Genomic DNA, 24,194 nt, shown 5'->3' with positions numbered 1-24,194 from the left:
TTGAAAGTGTCAGTTTCCAGGGAAACTTTTTCAACTGGACCAATAAAAATTGATTTGAAAAACATGTGTTAGTCGTTGTTTTGTTGTTATTTTATTTTATTTTTGTGGCTGTAATCATTGTGCAAATGCCCTTAGAGATCGAGTTACCTAAGGCCACTTTATCAAAAATTAAGTAAATTAAGTAGTGTCTTTAAGTCAAAAATTTTTACACCCCCCCTCCCCCCCCCAAAAAAAAAAAAAAAAAGGTATTAGGCTACCTCTATTAATAGTGTGACAATTAGCAATTAGAACATAGTCAGGAGAAAAAACAGATTGCACACATGATATAACAGTTAGTATGCTTTAATTTTAAAGTGTTCTAAATTTCAGTGTTTTACAAAGGCACCACTGAAATGCGCACTGAAGTGCGTTTAAACAATCAGCATTTTACTTCAGCCTGTTTGATGAATACTGTTCTTACTGTAATATCTGTAATCATTTGACAGACAACTGAAAATGAGATGAAGTCAAATTTATGAATCATCACATACAGGTTTGCAGTGATTTGTCAAAAAGTAACCCAAGACGTAAATGCAGTCAGCAGAGGATCAAGTTCTTAAAAGCAAAGGAATAATTAAAATAGGTATAATGCATTATGTCTGGAACTGAAAAAAATCCCATGGAAAAAAGGATGAAGACTCGCAAGGATGTATCAATGCCCCTCTCCCAAACTGAAGGAAATAAATCTTTTAAAAAATTATACGCAGAAAGTTTACAAGTGCTTGATATTCACTGTATAATACATTTCTACTTACAAAGAAATAGCATACTGTTATGGTCTACTTCAAATCGCTCTGCATCTGTAGTTATTTTTAGTTAATTTTCAACTTTTATTTTTCCTCAGGATGCAGTTTCACTAAAGCTCTCACCCAAGATTTTTATGAAAAAAACACAATCTAGAATTGAAGTTAGGTACCTGAACCTAACCTCTTGAAATGCAGTATCATCAAACCTATACCTGGTGTGAAATCGCCAAGACAAGATCACCAAGACAAACATATCAGTAACATTAAAAAAAAAATACCACACTGGGTTTAAGGCTGTGCAAATTGAATATTCCTAGCTCTGTAGAAATAACTATTACGATTGTAAAATTGACTGCCTGTCACTAAGTGAAGGATGGTAAAGGAAAACAGAGACACTATGTAGAAGACACTAACAATCATCCCAGCCTGAATAGGTAAAGTCCTGGTGAGTATTGGTGGTTGGACTAAGAATTCTAAGATCTCAAAAGTTACTTTTTTGGGGGATATTTTTTTGATGGCTGAAAAAGAAGGAAGTGATTTCTCTTAATCACTCCTGAAAAACAACTAATGTTAAGTGCCAGATACAACTAATTGAAGATTTGCTTTATAATAATGAAAATAATATATTCAAAATCAGAATTTGTGCAAAGACAACAAATCCCTTTTCTCCAAATCCATTACAGTGAAATTCTCATCTAAAAGGCAAACATAAAAAAGAGAAAAATATTTAAAAAGAAATAAAGGTACTATCTAGAATGATGTGGTTTAGAGAAGGGACACCGTCTGCCAAAAAGGAACAATTACATACATTACACTTGAACTAATTGGTGCAGGTGCTATGGACACCTATCATGTACAAACAGGTTCAAGAAAGAACTCAATAAATTCATAGGAGAAAGTTCCCTTGTAAGCTATGATGAATATGATCAAGGAGATTTAAGAAGTTGACAAATTGCTCTAAGCCAAAAACTGACCACTGTGAGAATTATTTTCGGCTATAGGGACCTTTGGCCTAAACCTACGTGGCTACTCCTGTGCTCTTACAGGATGACTGTATTCCTCAACACAATGAGTGTACTTGCTTGCCTACACTTGATTGGTGTCTCCACAATTAGCTCTCTTCATTAAGATGCTCTGGTAAGAAAATTTTCCCCACAGCATTCTAGTTAATAGGTAACTCCAAGATTTTCTATTTCTGGAGCTTTGGTAAAAATAAAAACAAAAAAAAATGATATTAAAGGCAGACATTCCTGAAAATAAAATATTAACACTTACCCGTTTATCTAGTGTTCTTTCCCTTACAAAGCCAAGCAGCTGGTCATTAACTAAAGAAAGATCTCTCTTGCCCGCAGTAATAATGGTAACAATAACATCGTGTCGAATAGCTTCCTCTGGGTCATGGGATCTAACTTTCAAATACTCTGTTATGAAAAGAAACAATGAAAGGTTTGGCTTTTTTATTTAGATATCATGAATTCTAATTTATTACTATTAATAATCAGAAGTTAATTTTGCATATTCTGTCATATATCACAATTTTAGTATCTATTAAACATGGAACTGCCTATAAGAAACATCTATTTTACCATTTTCTACATTACATTAATATATATATATATAATCTTTTGATATTCATATATAAAAGTGAATAGCTTTTACAATAACCTCATTTGCAACAGGCAATGATGTTAAATAAAACTGACTAGAATATATTGAAACTAAATAAAGTTGGAAAGGAGAAAAAAAAAACAACTCATTCGCAAAGACAAAGGTAAATAATTTAAAAATATTGACAGTTGCTGAAGGTTATCTCATCAAAAAAGAAGGTATTTTCAAGTTAAGCCTGAAATTCTCCTCATAGTTAGAATGATGGTGAACTAAAGGAAGAAATTCGTATTTTAGACCAGCACAATGGCTTCTTCTAAACTCAGTGTGTTCCCCAGTACTCTCTTCCACTTACTTTTGAAAGTAATTCAGTACGTGTTACAAATACTTGCGCTTTGATGTGCCAAAGCTTTCTCTGGAATCTGAAAATACTTTAAAATTCAAGCTGCAACGGGTAGCTTCTTAAAGACTCACTCTTATGAAGCCCACACAAAGTTGCACATTCCATGTGCAAGTGTGCTCCCTCTTGTGCTCTTGTCTTCATCAGAAAGCAATTACAAATTAGTTCGTTCTTCCATTCAGTATCATGCATTGGGCTTGATACATTTTGGAACTATACTGCTATGTACAGAAATAATTATGTTTTTCCCTGCTCATATCTTAAATTATTTTAAACACCAGTATTAGCATCTCACCAGTGAGGTCTTTTGCTAAGTCTGGATGGTTCATTAAACAATGACTGGCGAATTTCACACTCTCTAATCTCACAGGGACATGGATATCATTGAACCTAGAGAGATAGGAGATGATGAATGTTAATTTTTAATTAGCCTTGCAAATCAAGATTATTCTCTATGTAGTAACATGTGTTGAAAGTACGTTTCATTAATTATTAGAACACTTTCAGATGGCAAAATAATACATTAGAAATATTTTGAATTTGTTTCCATAATGTACCTCAAACAAAAGTTTGTTATTATTTAAATTAAGACTACAATTAAAGAAAAAATATGCTACAAACAGATGAAATGCTGACCCAAGGGTCATCATCCATTGCCATAAATCTCCACATCTATCAGGTTGACCATCAATCATCACTATATATATATACACACACACACACGTTTATATATAAAATTACAAAAAACATATATACCCGTATAACATGTACCATTTGAAAACATTCATTATTTTAATGTTGAATTTCTATGTTTACTTAAAAGGAAATATTGCTTCATTCAAAAGGTAAATGCCGAATAAAAGGAGGTACAGTTGCCGATATAGTTGAACAGTAAGTATGACAGCATTATGTGGAATTTCATATTGTGTAATTTCTGCTATGTACTTACTGTAGCTATCTATCTAATCTATACTCCTCTAACTGACAGCAACATAGCAGCATTCAGGTTAAAATACATTTTATTCTAAATTGTAACTGTATGTAATTCTCTGCTTCAAAGGTTGGATAAAAAAAAAAACAACCAACCAACCAAACAAACAAAACACTACAGCCACAAATAAAAATACAATATTTTTAGGAAAATTCATCACAAAAAGAATGTGAATTCAGAACTCTATCCATATTTCTCTTACCGCCCAAGAAAGCACTGCCAAAGAGGACGATTTTGTGTAGCCAGATCAGAATCCTTAGAGCCAAAGAGTTTAGCCAGAAGTCGAACAACAGCCAAACGTTCTTCTCCATCATTGCTCTAAAAATCAAATAATGAAAAAGAAACTGTAATTTGTTACCTGTGATACCTTAATAATAATTTCTGGCTTCCTTTTCCTCCTGCTTTTATAAATCAGATTAAAAAGTCATTTTGAAATAATTTCTGATAATCTCCAGTCTCCCTAATTAATTAGATGAATATGATGAAAAACATACATACCTATTAATTTAATGTATTATAACCACTGATGGCTGTGCTTTGAAAATCCTTTCAGGAATAAAAAAAACAAACAAAAAAAAAACAAAAAAAACCCCTACACACAGTAGTTTGAATAATGTATATCTAGCAATTTCAACAGTAAATGATCTTATTTTTGTTTTAAAACAAAGTCTTCTGTGCATGTGGAAACAACACTAATTAAGATTTTCTATATAGATGGGCACTAAAAGGATGTAATTTGATTTATTTATTATTTGTATTTCTTTATTGCTTTTGTTTATTGTCACCATACCCTATGTGTACAAACACACACACACTTTTACACAATTATTTCCCTGTCCACTTACAATCTTATGAGTCATACATTTTTAATTAAAACAGCACCAAAAAAACACAACCAGAATAAATGAACTACTTCAAAAGATTCAAAAACAGTCAGCTGACTTACTAGCTGATTACAAATCCAACAAAATATTTGGAAATAATTCCTCTATTATTAAAACATTCTTTTTGTGAAATAAATTCTGTAAATCGGTATCGAAGCTGACACTCTTGCATTCCATGAGTAAAGCCAACCACAGCCCAATTACTTTATAAATTTCAAATGAAATCCAAAGATTAAGCATGTATAACTTTTACATTAGATCATATGGATTTATGATTACAATGATTATATATGTTGTGTACATAACATTTGCAGCACAGAAACTACACAATTGTGCACAATGCTTCAGTGCCCTTATTTTTAATAATAAATGTAAAAATAAACAAAACTGAAAAATATAAGATTTCTATCACTCTAGCAGAGCACATTGAACCCACAGCACCTCATTCTTTAATATCCATGTAAATTGTATTACTTGTCTCAAGCTACATTGTAACCTACCTTCAGTTTGAATTCAAGTTGTGGCATGACTGACAGCAGTAAGTGAGGATCTATGGCAAAAAGCTCTTGTATCAAGTCAAATACATGTTCTGATAAGTCACTTACTGAAGACTTTCCCAGTACCAGAACCTGGTTAAAAAACTAGAACGCAAATGTTACGGTTTAGAAGATTTGCCTTCATTAATGCAAATACTATTTTAACAAATTAGTTTAACCTAATATATCATTTATACTCCAATTCTACTGGAAAATATTCAATACACATTTTTGATTCCATCAAAGCATTAAAAGCACCCTTACAGTTCTGGTTCATGCAAATTATAGACAAACGTCCTTCAAAATTCAGTTCTACAACTTCTATCATATCAATGAATTCATAGAATCAAATTGGTTTGGGTTGGAAAAGACCTTAAAGATCATCTAGTCCAACCCTCTGCCATGGGCAGGGCCACCTCCCACCAGATCAGGTGGAGCCTGGAGATCAGAAGGTTCCAGGGACCAACCCCAGATCTCTCAGCTGGTCTTCACAGGAGAGGTGCTCCATCCGTCTGATCATCTTCGTGGCCCTCCTCTGGACCTGCTCCAACAGGTCCATGTCCCTCTTGTGCTGGGGGCCCCAGAGCAAACGCAGCACTCCAGGTGGGGTCTCAGGAGAGCAGAACAGAGAGGGAAGATTACCTCCCTCACCCTGCTTCTTTTGATGCAGCCCAGGATATGGTTGATTTTCTGGGCTGGAAAATACGTCCTGCCAGCTTATGTCCAAACTTGATGAATTTGATAATAACATGATAAAATTTGATGGTAACTTCATAAAAATATACTAACTTGATCATTTAAAATATTACTATATCCCCAGCCAAATTAAAAGATAATACAAGAACTGTTTATTTCAGATTGAAGTCCATTATAAGTTGAGAAATAAAGTTATCTTAGTTTTGTTTTTCTTGTAATGTAAGAGCAATCCAAATTGAATATCACGATGTATTGAAAAATAAAGTTTATCTACTTTTAGTCCATTTTAAAGAATGATATATGATCACGATAGGTCTTGTGATATTTGGTCATTATGATCAAATACATATGATTATGTATCTTGACCATTACTTGATGGTCAAGAATTCTTGGCATTCTAAGAGGGAAAAAAAGTAGCCTAACATAAGAATGATTTCCAATGGATTTGTTAACATGTTTGATATGCTTCCTACTAGGATGATAGTATTATTTGAGTAATGCAAATGCTACAAAGCTTTTACACACTTGAGCAAGAACATAAGAATAATATTAAATCAACTCAAAGGTCACTCATCTACTATGCTGTTTTCAGCTATAGCTAACTACAAAAGCTTAAGGAAACACGGGAATTGGAAAGTGGTACTTCTTAGTGAGACTCCCTGAGCTTTTAAATACTTACTGATTAATCTTTCATGAATTTGCCTAATTCCCTTCTTAATCTACTCTGACTTTAAAGAATACCACTGGCTTCAGCAAAAAGACAGACAACAGAATGGAACAAGCTACATCCCCCACAAGACTGTAGTAACTGTTTTAATAGTTACAACACCCTATTGATATTCATCAAAAGGAAACACAGTAGGAAATAGTAAAAAAAAAAAAAAAAAAAAAAAAAAACTCAAGTCTTAGTCTTTCTAACTAGAACAAGTTTAGGATAGACAAAGTCTATTAAGAAGCTGGTAGTCTGAAGTGCTTCATCCTGCAGTTAGGCATAAAATGAGGATGTCTAGTTGCTGGACATACAAAGCACTAACTATGCCTTTTGTTGCAACAGGATTTTTTGGTGCTCAATAATGCTGAAAGACAGGTCACCTATTTTTACAGCCTAGATTTCTATGCTTAAAACTGGGATGGATAAAAATTTATTTCTTCTTCACTTCTTTGAAACACCTCACTTTTTTTTTAAATAAGCAAAAAAATAATACCCTATCTGGAAAAAAAGTATTCTTCTAGCTCCATTAAGAAATGTTAATTTTATAAGCAATACTGTAAATAAACAAACCTCCAATAAATCAGAACATTAACAAGAATAGTTGTTAGTTATAGTAAACATGAATGAACTAATTGACATACATTGGCAATACACGGTTCAATGGTCTGGACGGTCCTCTTCAACAGGACTTTTGCAAGATCAAATGCTTGTTTATTAAGGTTCTGAAAAAAGGGGAAAAAATATAAAATTTTAAAGAGAGACAAGCTAATTCAGTTGACTTCACTTTTTTAATCACACCCTTAAAATCCCATTATTTTAGTAAGGTATGTTTTGCCACCAATTTATTTTCAAAGCAATCAAAATTCAGTTATATTAACTACACAACCACAGACTTACTAAAATCTTTAAATCATTTTTTCACATGCTTAAAAGAAATCTAAACCAAAAACATCACTTCCTGCACATTCTTCTAGAACTTTATCACTCCTGTTGTTACCTTTGACACTGTAATAGTATCTAGAAAATGTTTTTACTTGCAATCATATTAAAAATTTTGAAGAAACGTTGCCACACCTCCACACTTTAATAATTACCACGCACTACATTTGCCACACTGAGGAAAGATGAATTAATTAGTTGATCTTACTTTCTAAACTCCCCCAAACAGACACCCTGAGACCAAGTTCACCCTTCTCTAGATGGTAAAATTTTGCATTGAGTTCTATGTGGACTGTGCTGTGTGCTCAAAGATCGCCTACGGAGAGCACCTAAACTTGGGCAGAGCAATCTGCAACCTTTCCAAGTAAACATTTGATTGCAACATAACAAATCTGAACATTGTTTTCAGTAATCTCAAGCAAGATAAGGAATGTAAGAGCACATATGGAAACTGTGACTGCCCAGAAAATCAGCACAAAATACAATATGCAGTATATCATCTCATCTAGGGATTAATGCAGCTTGGAGTGGAGAGGGGGAAAGGAGGAAGGAAGAGGGGGAGGGAAGGAGAGGAGGAGGGAGGGAGAAGGGTGGATTCACTGATTGCCCTGAAAATCACAGACTACTGCAGACAAAACACAGGAAGTCTAAGGAAGACCAATTCTTGGAAGATGGTATTTGGCAAGCCTACACTGAGAATGATTCCTCCTTGTTCTTCTAGCCAATAGGACAACAAAAATACTACTATTAATAAAAAAAAAAAAAAACAAAAACCTCTCCTCCACTGGCAGTAAAGAGGAAAAAATGGCCACAGGCTCAAACAAATACCTCTTTAGTCACAGTGGCACTAAATTGGTGACATATTATTTAAGGCAGGCAAATATGTATAAAAATGTTCTCGAATTCTGACTACTATACAGCCTAAAACAAAACAGTTTCTCTCCAAACCAGACAAACCATCATAAAAATCATGTTGGTAGGTAGGCTTATATTAAACTAAAGGACCGAAAGCTTTATACATAAAATAGATTTTATTTGGATCTTCAATATAGTTTCAAAGAATTATTTTTGAGTATTTTTGGACACCCCAGATTGGTTCACCAGAGCTAAAAAGCCTAAATAAGCCAGTATATGTTGATAAAATAAACAAATAGTAGTATAAAAATAACCATTCTGTTAGGCACAGAAGCTCTGGATTGGCCAGGATGCAGAAAAAGACACTGAATCGAAGTACATAAAATATATATTTTTAAAGAAATAACCTTAACAAGAGCAGCATGAAGAAAAATATTCACTAAATAGACAGAAAGCTCTGGTTTTAAAGTTCAGAAAAAGGCCTACAGCTTGGTGCCATGGATCTTCTGAGCAAGGCATGACATACCACACCACTACTGAAATTCTGCATTTACTAGAGAGGAGAGCCACATTAGTGCACACAGAGAAGAACAATGTATATTAAAATCACTTTACTGATAATGGAAATACAAACGAGCATCATTTAGATACTAAAATGGACTGTACTTCATGTTTAGGTATTGTTAAATCTATCTTTTTTTTTATTATTTTTATTGCAGTATGGTCTTATACAATGCAGGAGAAATTATTAAAAAAAAAATGGAATAGACATCACCCAAAATACGTATTTCAACTTTGTTATAAGGACGAAATTCCATCAACTGTAATAGCCCAGCCACATTGATATCTTTATTATGTCACAGCAGAGAATGACAACTCTTCAATTTCTTTGCATGGACATAAAAATATTGTTATTATATGTTCCTTACAAGAAAATAAACTATGCTTTTCACAGTATGGTGTTTCTGATTTACATTAACTACAGACAAACAATTAATGGAATCACAGAACTCCCTAGCAGATCTGTGCATGAAAAGAGAACATAATTACTACAGTCAAACTCTGCTAGGCAGAGAAAACAACAAAACCTCCTGATTTTTATTTACTGATTTTTTTAAGAAGTATCACATAAAGCAATAATTTAAATTCTGTTGTTACAGAAAACAAAAAAGTTAAAACAGATCAAAATATTGAGAAAAGGATGATGCTGAACTCTGACTACAGCATATTACTTGTTCAGTCATGATAGCCAAGAGCCAGTGAGGACTGGAGAACAGTGCTATAAAAGATATTAAACATGGAGTACGTCCCAATATTTACTTAAATTTTACCTTCCTCTTATCAGTCATGAGAATTTCCTTCATTAAGCAAAATTATAAACTATTTTATATACTATTTTTATAAATTTTAATAAAAATTTAATAAAAATAATAAAATTTTATAAATTTTTATAAAATATTTTTTATATTTTTATAAACTATTTAATAAAGTATTATTAAACTAACAATACTAATGATAAAGGACTGTGTTCATTCTTGCGTTGCCTACACCAAGAAGTCACAATACACTGTCCAACTGAACACAGTTTATGAGGTCATTGCATCCTCAGAGCAAGCCCACCATCGTTAACAGCATCACCCAGCACCTGCCATACACACCTACACTCCACTATTTCCACTCTTGATCTCTACCTACCTGTAATTGTTGAAAAACAACTTTGTCTATTTTCAAAAAGATTCTTCTATAGTTTTAAGAGGCCTCTCCTTCCATTAACAGTTCTAGTAAGACATCATCTCATTACTGTCAATAAAAATGAACTGATAATGACACTGCCAGCTCATGAGCATGACAGACTGAAAGCAAACTGCCCTCAGACAACAGATATTTTTATATATCAGCTGCTGGCTTGCACAGGTAAATGACAAACACCACTGCTTAGTCACTCTTGTGCTATACGTTTCATGAATACATGAATTCTCTCTCCTTTTTTATGTAACCAAAGGAATAAATCTCTGCTTGTATGCGCTAATTTAGCTTTAATTATGTAGTCATGGATGGAATTGTCTAAATTGTGTCATTATTTTAAATTAATAAATGAATAAGCAAAAACACATACTCAGCAATGAGAGTACAGCTCGTTTACTGTAGCTCATCATTGAAACTTACTGTTCTCCGTACGGTTTTTAGCAAGAAGCAGGAGCAAGTGACAAGAGTCACTTATAGTTAGAGGGATGCTGAACTCCACAAAAGGTAAAAAGATTATGGAACTCAAAAGTATATGGAACACTGAAAGCAGCCAACCAAACTATAACACTGCTACATAGCTTCAGGTAAGAATAGGACTTACTAAGATAAAAGTTGAAGGGGAAAAAGACAGGGAAAAAAATAACAGGGAGGTGGAAGGGAGTCTGACAAGCTGAGGCAAGCAGCAAGTCTCCACAGAAAGTCTTTGGGAAATAATTTTGGTTTTCGTTTGTTTATTTGGTTTTGTTTTTAATGAACAAAATACCCCACAATTTTCAATTAAAAAAAATGCTTTCTTATTAGAATTTTAAATTTGCTTGAAGACACTTTGTTTCTGTTTAAGTACATAGTTCTTGACGTTGCAAGTAAAAAGAATCTCTCGATATTGAGTAATCCAAACACAGCCAAAGAACAGCACCAAATAAATCCCAAAGACAATTTTCAATCCACTGTTATAAGGCTGGAAAAATTGCAGCAGTGATCAGTTCCCTGAAGCGTGTGGAGAAATAAACAAGGTAAAAGCAATTAAAAGCATTGTTATGATGGTATATTACTACCATAATTTTATTTTGCAGACCTTGTGTGCAGGAATGAGGTTAATCAAAATGGAGTCCAGCAGCTCCTGAGTTACTCCATCGCCTTCCATGATGATAGAACTCATCAAATCCAGCATATGCATTTGTACCTTCTGGTTGTGGCTATTACTAAGAAGATAAAAGACTTATCAGCACTACATTTTCAGCCACAGACAAATACTAACAGTGCTTTTATGGAACAATGGATTAATATCTAACAGCGTTCAGCTTGCACTTGCTTACATTCTCCAGATCAGAAAACTCGAAACTATTTTGTCTTTCCTCTGTTCTAGAAAGTTTCAAAAATCTACAACACCCCAGCATTACTTTAAGAAGGGAAACAAAACAAACAAGCAGCAAACATCCAGTCACAGAAATAAAAATGTATACAAGTCGGAATGAAGTCTACCACTGTAACATTGGTATTTTCAGCAGTTAGTAATGTCTGCTTTCAGGAACACACTTCGCTATACTGTCAATAATTTGTACTCAGCTGCTTTCCTTTTATCTCCTTGCTTGGAGGAATGAGGATTTGTTCTATTCAGATCTATTCACTTGTAGGCTATGTAAGGATTCAGTCTATGCCCGAAACTGATGATATTTTGACAGTTTAATATAATTGAAGTGATTCGACTTACTTGATAACTGAAAAAAGAGTCCTAAAAAGCTGAATAAAAATTTCATTGCAATCTTCCAACTCAAAGCAGATGTTGTAAGATTTAACCCAAGCTAAATTCTAAAACAAAAATAGGATATTCAGGATATTACAACTTTGCAAATCACATCAATACAATTACGTTAGTTATTTTTTTCTATTCAGAGAAGAATATCATACTATAAATCGTAAACCCTTCACATATATATAGATCTTAACCCAAAGAGGCTTTCCAATATACAACCAGAAGAAAACTAAATAAAGGATAATCTCATGTCTTAGGTATAAAAGGTGAGTGACAGAAAGTGTTAATATAACAAGGCCATATCTCTAGACTTTTTTTTGGATTCATGTTTTGAAACAATGCTGTTTTTAAAAATTAGAGAGTATCTTGTTTGTAAACATTTTTACTAAAAGCAAGCTGATAAAATCCCCATGCCTCTTGTTAAGAGTAGGTTTTGCTAATGTTTTTAGACCAAAATCTCACTGTCCTCCCATCATCAATATACGGACATCTGCATTTTAATCAGCATTTCAATTTCTCCTTTGCCAATAATACCTTAAAGGTGCACAGTATGAGAAACTGAAGGTCTAAAATTGTAAGACAAAGGCTAAACATTAATAAATACCAATCATTTTAACACATCCTCAACTATAGGCTGTATGATCTTATTAAATGCAAACAGAATTGTAACTGCTAAAGGAAGCAATTCATTGAACATTAAATTGTCTGGTATAATTGACAGCATGCACATCTGTAAAGCTGACATATCTGGAGAAAGGCTGATTACATTTGTAGGCTCACATTGCAAATAGCATCTACTGAAAGTTGCAGTTAATATAATAATGTTACCTCTAACAAGTAAAAGTATCTGTTAAACTGGGGGCTCTTTGTGTCCTCCAGGCCTTTTAATTGTCTTGTAATAAACAAGAATATGTCCTGTCAAAAAAACAAGAAAGTGTTTACTAGCTTGATTCTGCACAGAATAAAAATACAACCCTTTAGTACTGCCATCTACCCACTTTTACAAGTTCGTGGTATTAAAAACATTAAATTGTCAGTTTTAGGCAATGACAGAAATCTATCACCAACACAGATACTGTTTATTTAGCAGTTCTTTACACATTTCTGGCCCTGAGAGTACTCCACTGACTCAAAGGACTAAAGCAACATCTCTAACAAAACTCAGTATTAATTAAATGTGAGTAAACAATATTTATTTATTTATTTTTAATGCAACAAGAGAACAAGTGAGGAAGAAATCCTTTATTTCATGAAGTATTTTACCTTAAGTTTGTCATGGGAAGTATATGGAGCTTCAGGAGCATAGATACGAAAGATATCAGCCAAGCAACATGCTACAAGGAGGCGCACATCTTTATTGGGATTCCTGAGGAAGAATTCAGATGCAAGGTGCAAGGCTAATGGGAGATACTGCTGTTTCTCATCCTCCGAGTCCTGGTCCATATCCATGAAGGTTTTTACCACCATCTGGAAAACAAAGAAAAAAAAACTCATTCAAGTGCTTTTGGCTTTTTATTCCAAATACTAAATGATACTTTCTAAACAGATGAAACACTACCAATACATTTTAGACTACCTAGTTACAGTAATACTTTTTGTTGTTGTTGTTGTTTGAACAAGCATCAGAAAGAGAGAAGCATTAATCTGATACTTAAAGACTTATTGAACATGAACTTGGTATTTTCAATTAAGGCACTGAAAAATGCTTTGCAGCTGTGCTCATTTTGCCATTCCTAACCTGAGGTGCAGCACAGGAACTGCTTGCTACACACTGATGAGGTTGGAGACGGCAGCACCTCTGCACCACAGCAGCCCTAAACCACTTCAGCGTGAGGACTTGCCTAGTGCAGGCAGTATGAGGAACTGCAAGCCATCACAGCCAGCTGGCCTGAAATACAGGCCACGGTACAGAGCAGCTGCTTGATCAGCCACACCAAGACTTAAAGAGAAGCCTACAAGCAGGCAGTCTTACACTGGCTATGAGCTCATACAAACAATCCTTTCATCTTTATTAAATGAACTGGGTACCAGAGAAGAATTTCACCCCTCACGTAACACACTTCTAGCAATGTAAATCTACTCTCTCTGCATACTCAAAACTACATCCATATCACTACCTATATAAGAAAAAATCAACTGTACATTGTTTCCTAACATCTAGCACAGCTAAGAATTACGAATTCCTGTGAAATGCCACCAAAATTGTTTATTTAAAATGTTCCATTTAATTGGGGTCATCTAATCTCAACATAATCTTTTGGCAATACTGGAAGTGAGAATTTAGTTTGAAGAAATAAAGAGCTGTAGGCTTAACTTTTGGAATAGGGGTCATTAAAGGCCAAGGGATGACGTCTAGGATACCAGTGCAGAACTGGAAGACGTGCCACAGATTCTTAGCATGACCTCAGTCACACTGGTCTGTGTCCTGTGTCCCATGTCCCCATGTACAAGTATCCTTAGAGCTAAAATGGTGAAGGAGAGCCATACTGATAGGATTTCTATACCCATTACACACACACCACACATACTAAAGAGATAGAGGAGAAAAAACAGAATAAGTCAACAGCTCAACTTTTGTCTCTTGAATACAAACAGTAACACACAAGAGGAGATTGACTATTAGAAAACCAATAAACACCTCTTTCATTACTGCAGATATTTTATTTCTATGTCACTCAAATGATAATAAGATTGTTCCTCCTTTATTAAATGTGACGCATTCCAACATGAAAACGTCTTTCGGCTTTATTCCCTCCCGAAGTTTTGGAAATCAGTTTTAAACACAGTAGATCTTCTAATTAATATGTTTGACCACAACTTTTCCTGCATTGTTACTTAAAACTCCCCAATTTCTATAAATGTGTAAGTTCATTCCCTCATGAAGCAACATAGAGCAACACCAAAAATCAAGGCAGGTGACAAAGAAAAACCCACCGGAACGAAACAGAGCTTAAAAGCCACTGCCCACAAAATTCCAAGTTCTACCTACATTGGCCTGTTTCCCTCAAAATATCCTTCAGCTATACTTGGAAGCATTACTCGAAAGGATAAAAACAGAACTACAAAACTATTTCACCTCCCTCTACTGACAGCACAGGTGTCCCTGTTCCAGTGTCACAGACTGTCTTTTCTAGTTATTAAAGAAAAAGAAAAAAAGGATAACAGACTTCAAAACCTACCAGATCCGTTCAGTAAGGAAGGTAAAAACCACCTCTTTGTCTGCTGGTGGCAGGACAAGAAATAATGGCCTTGACTTGCAGCATGGGAAGAGCCTGAATTGCACACAGGAGAACTGCAACCGTAGCTATTGTTAAGCATTGATTCAGATAACTGTTACTGAAGGCTTAAAGAACAGGGTAGAAAAGACTAAAAAGATCCCTGGATTTGGAGGCTGGTGATAAACTGTGTCTGTACCATGTAAACTTGTCGCACTAGGATTCCTTCCAGTCGATAAATTTATAGATAACCTATATAAAGAATTGTTTGATCTCTCCCATAAGCCCCATCTCCTCTCCCCATGTAGGTATCTTAAGCTTCACAACCAGAACACCCTTGTAGATTCAGATCCCTCTTAGGTTCTTATATTCATATAACAATATGCCAAAGTCTTGCCTAAATGCCTCCTCTGATATGCCAAAAACAGACAAGGTAAGGCAGCAAGGTGCTGTGAAACTCAAACAACTTTCTCATTTGGTACCAAGGATATTCTGGGATTAAAATAATCAAACTCATCTCCAGCACTGCATTACCTGCTGGAAAACACAACAGCCTCAGGGATTAATTACCCCATGGTTCTCCTGTAGTCAGAAGGAACTGCCAGCAAACAGCCATAAACCTGATTCAAGTTTCCTGCAAAGCACTCCTTAATATTTCTTTTCTATTAGAAAACAACTATCAGGCAGTAATTGAGCCGCGGGCAAGCTGCAGCTGTTATTTAATGTACTGATCTATGTTTTCTCCATTGTTTCTTTTTAGTCCCATATCTGCTTGTATTTGTGCGTTGTCTTTTGTTTTATTATAAAGTCTTTGGTGCGTGACGTTCTGTTGATAGCGGGCACAAAACCCAAACAGAATAATGTCTTGGTCTTTATGTAGGATCCTGGTTACCAAATCAATACAAATAAAGGATAATATGTATGGGCTATATAAAATAAATAATGGAAGTAATATATGAACTCACTAAAAAGGGTGATACAACAGTTAAATGCAAATTCTTGCTAATATCAGGCACACAAGATTCTGGGAAAAGGTAATTAATATTTTTGAAGAGTTGTGTTTAAGTACACCCTATAGATTTGTTGGATTCTGTCATCAGAGTTCAGCAAAGTAATTCACTAAGTTTCTTGAATGTATGCAATTAACTGTATCTATAATCCTACATCATCCTAGGAGAGTACTCTCTATAGCCACGCAACTGCTGGCGTTGATTAAGGTACTACACAACAGAATGGCTTCCAAACACCTGCTAATCTACGTATGGCATTAGTTGTTAAAGTAGAAGGGAAAAAAAAATCAGTCCATACATTAAATACAATACACGCTTAGCTCTTCACACTTGCTAGAAAGCCAAGAACTCACTCAGACCTTCACTAGTTACAAGGCTGGTACTCTTGTCCTCCAGCACAACTGAAAATTAAGCAAGCAGTAATCAAGAGGGCAACTTAAGTCTTCGGAAATATAAAATATGGCACAATTGATTGAGTCATTTATTCGTAATAGAACTATGCACAGCACCCTGGAGCACAAAACACTTGCCTTTCTGCAGCCATCTGCTGTCTTGTTTTCTCCAGAGCTAAGACAGCAACTACCTTCCTCTCCTTCCACAGTCTTGCACCACTTTAATGCAAAGTCCTGCTCTGTGACTATGGGTCACAAATACTTCCATAACAGTGAGAAACAACATGACAACATATGGTAAGTTCCTTTCTGTTAAGGTCTGACCAAAAATAAATATATATATTTCTCCAACGAGCTAAAAATTCCAAATATCTTTTTTTTTTTTTTAAACATAAACTAGAAACCACTCCTGTAACTAGCGATATACATAAATGCAAGAATGAAGGAATATGACAAAGTGCAAAAAAATTCAAGGCTGTGATTAATATTTCATTGGACCACAGAGAAGAAGTACAACTGCAGACAGAAGAGATATGAATTGCTACTGCCAGACAGATTTTAGTATATTTATTTTTTTCCAAGAATATACATGACCAGTTACAGATATTCTTCTTTACTGAAGTTGTTCATATTGTAGGTTCTCTATGAAAGCATCCTAAGTGCCCTTGCTCTAATTGAAAAAAAAGCCCAAAGCAAACAAAAATGCTCTCCAATTTCTCTTTGTATGAAGGTTTACTTTTCAAGTCTAAAATGAGTTTCAATTTCCAGAATATTTGATTTAACTATTACACAAATACTTCCCTAGCAGAATGAAGTAGTTATTTCAGAGTTATTATCATACTAAGCCAGATTTTATTCTGATGAAACCACAACAGGAACTCACTCACTACTTTTTCAAATTGCAGTAGTTGTCTAACTGAAGTCTTGCTATACAATAGAAGCAACCCTAGCAAGAGCAGCAATGCTCATTTATATAAAACCTAACAGACTTATTAGCTCGCACCCCAGACGACTGTCCTCTGTGCAGAAAGCAGGAGACAAAACAGTATTATCTGAACATATTAATGTGATATCATCCATTCTTTTCTGAACAATTAAGCACCCAATTTCCATACTAACTGCTAGCAAAGGTAAACAAAATACAGCTTTTCTCACATTTAAGATTAAATTCATTCTGTGCTGCTCTCAATTTAATATGTCTCCATTAAGTAAGTTATCACACACTGGCACTTCGGTTACCTTGTAAAAATAAGTGTTAAAGCTATTCTAGAAACTTTCATTATTGCTATTTTTACCACGGTACCTTGAAATTCTCATTATCAGCCCAAGATTTCACCCTCCCAGGCTCTGCACACATGGAAGTGAAACGCTCTGGTTATAACACGTGAGACAGCACAGAAATGCAAACCGTTTCATTCAGCTAGTGAGAAAGTTAAATTAACACCACTAAATCACTCTTTACACGTTATGAACATATTGAAAATTGAAGAATTTCAAGCTTTCAGGGTGGTACTTTCCCATTTACATAAAAAAACATGCTGTGCAAGCCAGTCACCCTGGGCTACCCTTTACACTGGCTGCAGAGAAATGAACAGATACCGCCTGAACTCAAGCATGGATGTCTGATGACATCTACAGACCTCAGCTCTACTTCTCCTGAAAGTGCCTAATTGTCTCCACTGACTACAAACGGAGTGCAGTGTGCCTAGATGACTGAAATAAGGTGAGGTGAACTCTACCTGCAGCTTCTTCTGAGGCTGTCAGCCTTTTAGTTGTATCGATTCTCTACAACCAGCGATTGCCAAATATTCTTCATCGTCTGCCCCTACCTCCTGGAGTTTACATGCATCCTTTTGACAAAATCAGCATGGTAGCTTGCCCTTAAGCATCTCAGCTGCTCTTATGCAAGACTTGTACCTCAGATGTTAGCGAAACACTAAGTTTTGCTGTTTAGTCCCTGGTTCGTTTGTTTACCACACAAATTTCCATGCATAGCTTACTGGATCCAAAAGCCCAGCTATTGCTGGAATATACGGATCATTCTAATCCCATACGGAAGAGAGGTGCATAAACACAGAGAAAAGAGAGGGCAATTGGTGTAAATAAAAAAAAAAAAGTAATCCCCAATGGTGCTTGCATAGAAGAAACGGGCAGATCTAGGAAAGCTTTGCTGCAGCTGGCAGGGAAAACACAACTCCAGGCTCGTCACAGCATTGGGAAGATGCATGCAGGTTGCATTTGTTCTACTGTTCTTACAACAGCTTATTCGTAACACTGCAAAGATGTAACATTTAACCACCCTTGGAGCTAAAAAAGGCTGGGGAAAGATGGACAGTTTTTTTTTGTTTGTTTGTTTGTTTTATATTTCACCTTGTGATCACCGAAAGAAGAAATTTAACAATTGGACAGGACTTACAGGAATAATATTAGACGTGTACTGGAGCACTAACATTAAACACAAATATTTAGAAGTAGAACTTTAGAAGTAGAACTTCTGAAACTGGTGTGAGCTTAGCTTTCTCTTGACAAGCATGACTGGCTCAAGGAAAGAAACCAAGAGTCTGCATTCAAAGTCCACCAAAAAGCTGCAATTGTCAATTCTGTCAGTGTCTTTACCTTACCTTACATGGTTTTACCAATGTTATGGATGGCCTCTGCCATTAGCTTTTAACAGTCAGCCATGTTCTTTGACTAAGACCAACAGTAAAATCCGCAGGTGTGTATCTGTGAGAAGTACTTCTCAACAGATACAGAATTAATGGTGCAGGTTTGGGATGAGAAATCTTGGCCTACCTCAGATATAGTTCTATCAACTGGAACCACTGGACAAATATGGAAGCATGGAAATTACTGTATGGATAGAAACAAAACTGAAAGACCTCTAGACAAAGGGATTATTCAAATCAGGAGCACATGATTTTTGTTTCAGGATTTATAAATACCCCCCAATGAAATCACCTGCTTCGTAACAGGTTGTTTGCTTTTATTTGAAATAGATCAAATGAGAATGGTACCACACAGCCAGAAAATAGCAAATGTTTACCTAATAATGAAGAAAGGTGATTCAGCAACAAATCCAACAGGCTGACACCAACAGAACTTCATAATACAGACCTAACCTGGAAAAGCTAAATAAACACAGATGCTGAGAAAAACACAGTAACACATAAAAAGGGAGTTACAAGGTTACTTTGCTAACCTAGGAACCAACTTTCTAGAGAAGGCAGACCATGATGGATGATTAGTCTGAGTGTCAAGAAGAGCATCACATTGAACCACATGGAAATTGAGTTGGAGGAGAAGGAGTTTAGTCCAACGGTGTAATTGCTCCTTAGCCATTTTCAAAAGTGTTAACTCGGAAGGACATACAGGACCTGAATGAACTTATTAGCAGAGAATGGCATTATAATTGACCCTATTTGCTATTTCCATAAACAACTGTGGCATAAGAAGTAGGAATGGAGGATAATGACAACGGACAGCTAGGGACTGGCAGTAGAGGACAGGATATTACAGGAGAAGAATAGAATAACACAAATTCATCTACTAATACTAAATAGTCATGTGTCTAGTGCTTAAAAGCATCAATTTTTTGCTGTGAAGAGCTTATCAGCTGGCAACAACAGAAGAGAAAGATGAGCATTTATTAAGCAACTGTAAGGAGATTATGAGCCAACACCAGGCTATGTGCATGCAAACAATGAACATGCAATTGCAGGATGTGACAGAAGAGGCATTTCCAGGCAAGGAAAGGAAAAAACAGCAATACTACTCCTGAAATGCTAAAAATACTAAATGACGACTTCAAACACACCACTTAGATCTGATTATCCCCACTGATGAGAACACAATTAAAACTCAGAAAGGTACAGAAGATGGCTACTAAGGAGTTTTAAAAGCCTCTTCTTATATGGGGACACTACAAGACTATGATTTGTTTTAATTTACGAAAACAGCCCAAAAAAATCAGTCTTCATATGCTTTAAAGACCTGAGTGCTATGCTATTTTATGCTAAGGGAAAAGACATTTACTTCCCTTTTAAATGGGTGAGTAAATATGGATACAATTTGCCCAAAAGCATCTCCAGGCTGAGAAAGGGGACTGCTTTTTGATCACAAAGCATCCAAGCTGAAGCACCTTTGTTATGTTTTTACCACATGACAAAGAATTCCTTCTGAGAGCCCACATTCATCAGAGGCATAGCTTGACAGAAGCAGATATACAAATTAATCAAGGAGCATATGTGAACTGTAAAAAATTTCAATGTACAGGAGCTGAATTTTTTTTTTTTTTTTTTTTTTTTTTTTAAGATAGTAACGAGAAGAGTAGCACTCCCTTCCTGGTACTGTTTGCAACCCTTGAAGAAGAAATTTATCTCCAATCTATACTCTCTGACACGACACTTTCTCTGAATAAGTCAGGGGAAAAGAAGTTACACGAAATATTACCAAAGCACATTGTAAGCTCTTTGGGGCAAAGACTATTTGCTCCCTTCTTTATACGCTGCTCCCTCAGCTAAGCCAAAACAAGGGTTTCTAGACATGACCACGGATATATAAGCGATGTAAGCTCATGCAGGAGCAGCAGTGGCAGCCTGCCCAGCACTGCCCCTGTGACTGGGCAAACAGCGCGACCGCCTCTCCTTTCCCTGCGAAGGGGGAAGGCCTTTCTGCGGAGGTTTGGCCAACTGCCTGATCACAAGCAAAGTAGCCTTAAACTTGCCATTTCCCACCATCTTCACGTTGGTAGAGCAGTACAGTCCATTGTATTTTACTTACATCAAGAAAATCTAATGAGAATATTTCCTAGAAGCCCGGAAACTAATGTGACCTAAGAAAAAGCAAAGCAAACGGACCACTTATAGTAAAGCAAAACGCTATGCAGTTCATTAATTATGTGAAGCAATTCTTTTGATACTTACTTTTTTAAAGTAAACACATAATGAATATAAATAAATAAAAATAAATTAAAAAAAATGAATATCAGACACATATGATGTTGTAATCCAAACAGGACAAATTTTCCTACAAATGTGGAGGGCTAGAGATATTAAAATTACCTACAAGTTATAATTTCTGTAACTAAAAACACAGACTTTAAGCTCTGCTGTAAATCTAGATGATTCCTCAAGTCACACCAATGCTGAAGGTGGGCAGGGTGTTTCCGTGTAGGCAAATAAAATGAGAAAAATCAGATGCCTTGGTCCGCAGTGTCTTTCGCAGCACAACTTAGATCGTGGTATTTCAATAGTGGTGGAATGTTTTGCCCTGCAAGATCAACCACTTAACTTTGATCTCTTGATTACAGTAACGTGTACGGACCACTGCAAGAAAAGGTTGTAAAAGAAGTATTCATTCCAAGATTATAACAGCACAAAAGGAAGTAAAATTGTGTCCTTCCTGCCCAGTGGAAGATAATCCTAGATAAGCCCAAGGGAAAAATCAGACTCTCAATGTGCAACGAAAATATTCCATACCCTTCCTTATCAAAGTTAGACACAATACAACATCTTAGTCAGAACTATTTCAGATACTATCATCAACATTTTGCTGCAGTAAGAACTGGAAGATCCAATACCATTTATACGGCATTGTCCCTTCCTCACATCCTCCACTGCTGTATGTAACGATGATTTTTTTCTTCTCCAAGCCAAATGCTACTTTACAGCCAAGCCTATTTCTTTTGTCTTTAAGCAGAAACCACTATCCTTCACGTAACAACATCCTGTAAATTCATTTAGAGCGACTGTCCTAACAATGAGATCTTTTTCATCTCTCCTCTGCTTTAAAATAGAGACCATCTTAAACTTACAATAAACAATTCCATCCTAACAGACCTCACTTTTGTTTGTTCTGAAGATATCACAATTGGTCATTTAGGAAAAAGCAGTTTATAATCAGTGTTAATGGCCAGGAATTTAAGAGAACTTCACTTGTAAGTGACTGACCCGAGGCAAAAATAAGCTTGGAGCTGGTCTTACTTCACTAAGCAGTGCCTGACTCTGCTGATCTGACCTCTGTCAGGAGCACCCAGCACAGCTTTTACTGCCACGCTATCTTCACTGCAGCTCTGTACATAGTGATAGGGTACGAAATACCGCAGGAAGACGAAGCACAGACAGAATTTCAGGCCCCTTTGCCAAGCAGGAATCGCAGCAGTACACAGACCAAACCCCTCTCCCAGTATTTATGGTTTTGGTTCCACATGCCACAGAGATCCAGTTCAGCTGCTCGCTGCCTCCACCTGCTCACCCCGTCCTGCTGCTGGCCAGGCAGTGCCACCCCGTATTTTACGCTGGCCCCAACACATGTTGGATAATTCCATGAGGCAATGTAATTTATTGATCTGGCAGAAGACCTCGGGAAAAATCCTCGATAGTTTTGTGACAGGCATGGTTAGATCTTGGAAGGATCTGGTATGTCCCAGGGCCGGCAGAAGGGAAGGTCCTAGGTCTTCACCTGATAGTGACACAGACTCCTAGCCTCGACATGGACAAGTACATGAAGCCTGAAGTGGCAGCTCTAGACAAATCCCACTAATTCTCCCTCAAAGTTGTCTTTACCTCTATTCATTAGAAACCAACATAAGCATACGATATGATCATTGATAATTTTAATTTTATTTTTTTTGTCTCAGAAACATTCTGTAAATTCCAAAACTTGCAGCTGACGCATCAACCCATTTATTAGTTTTAAATTTAATCATCTGTTTCCTGGTTTTGTACCATGACCCAAGACAGCAGAACCTCCCCATCACATTTCTACACCTTCACTTTTATTTTGTTTTCCTGGTCCTTGTTATTCTCATCACTTCCTCCGAAGGGTCACTACAACTGCAGTGTCACACACAGCATATTCACACAGTTTTTAAACTAGCACAGATGCCCAATTTATTTAAAGAAGGCCTACTATCCATGTTGTTTACAATTCTGCTCCTTACACAATGTCTATTCGCCTTTCTGGACAAAAGATGTTCAGTGGAAGATTTCACTGAGCAGCCTGCACTGATGCATCAGTCTTCTCCAACTCCTTTAAAACAAGGAGTTTCCCCAACAGTCCTTTAAAACGTCATAAATTCACCAAACAATTCTTTTTTTTTCTTGCTAATCCTCACATTACCTTTATTAAGTCTAAAATGTTCACTGAATTAATCTCATTCACTTAAATTGTCTGAAACCCTCACAGAAACATGAATTTTGTGACCAACCAAACCACCTCATCCCATTACGCTTCCCATTCCCCAAAGAGCTAAAGGAAGGTATCAAGCATGCAGAGTGAACTAGGTAACCTTAGTTCACTGTACGGTCATTAACAAAACAATATTTCCTTAAATGATTTCTTGTTTACAATCAGCTTTTGAAGCATGACCATACTTGGCTATTCAACCCAAGACCTTTTACAGTAATTCATTTTAAGAAACACTGAGAAATACTGCTAGTTTGTCCTTACCACATTAAAATCCTGCAAGTATTTAATCCTAGTTTTAAAACTCTTTTGTCCAATTTGCTATGGCAGAAGCAGATCAAATCACAACTTTTAAATGTGTGTGTATTTCTTCTCAACTAATGGGAAGCAAGGGACAATGGATGCATTTATCAGCACGCTATCCTTCACACTCACACTGCTCACCACCTCCGAGACATCTGTGATTTGAGTGTGGTGCCACAGCACCCAT

General features: G+C 35.9%; 1 protein-coding gene across 3 annotated transcripts in view; it reads right to left on the bottom strand.

Annotated features, from left to right (window-relative positions):
- Positions 1-24,194, bottom strand: part of PDS5A (PDS5 cohesin associated factor A) — a 78,595-nt gene that overhangs the window by 34,350 nt on the left and 20,051 nt on the right. For all 3 annotated transcript variants that reach the window (XM_072037698.1, XM_027457222.3, XM_072037699.1), the window contains exons 3-11: positions 13,166-13,369; positions 12,731-12,817; positions 11,861-11,958; positions 11,225-11,351; positions 7,251-7,331; positions 5,166-5,306; positions 3,984-4,099; positions 3,086-3,180; positions 2,061-2,206 (exon numbers count right to left, since the gene is read on the bottom strand). In XM_072037698.1, the coding sequence (XP_071893799.1) occupies positions 2,061-2,206; positions 3,086-3,180; positions 3,984-4,099; positions 5,166-5,306; positions 7,251-7,331; positions 11,225-11,351; positions 11,861-11,958; positions 12,731-12,817; positions 13,166-13,369 (1,095 nt within the window). The remainder of the gene's footprint in view (positions 1-2,060; positions 2,207-3,085; positions 3,181-3,983; positions 4,100-5,165; positions 5,307-7,250; positions 7,332-11,224; positions 11,352-11,860; positions 11,959-12,730; positions 12,818-13,165; positions 13,370-24,194) is intronic.

Source organism: Anas platyrhynchos, chromosome 4 (genome assembly GCF_047663525.1).
Source record: "Anas platyrhynchos isolate ZD024472 breed Pekin duck chromosome 4, IASCAAS_PekinDuck_T2T, whole genome shotgun sequence".
Lineage (NCBI taxonomy): Eukaryota > Metazoa > Chordata > Aves > Anseriformes > Anatidae > Anas > Anas platyrhynchos.
Note: the sequence above shows the minus strand (reverse complement) of the source record. Positions and strands in the feature narration are given on the sequence as shown.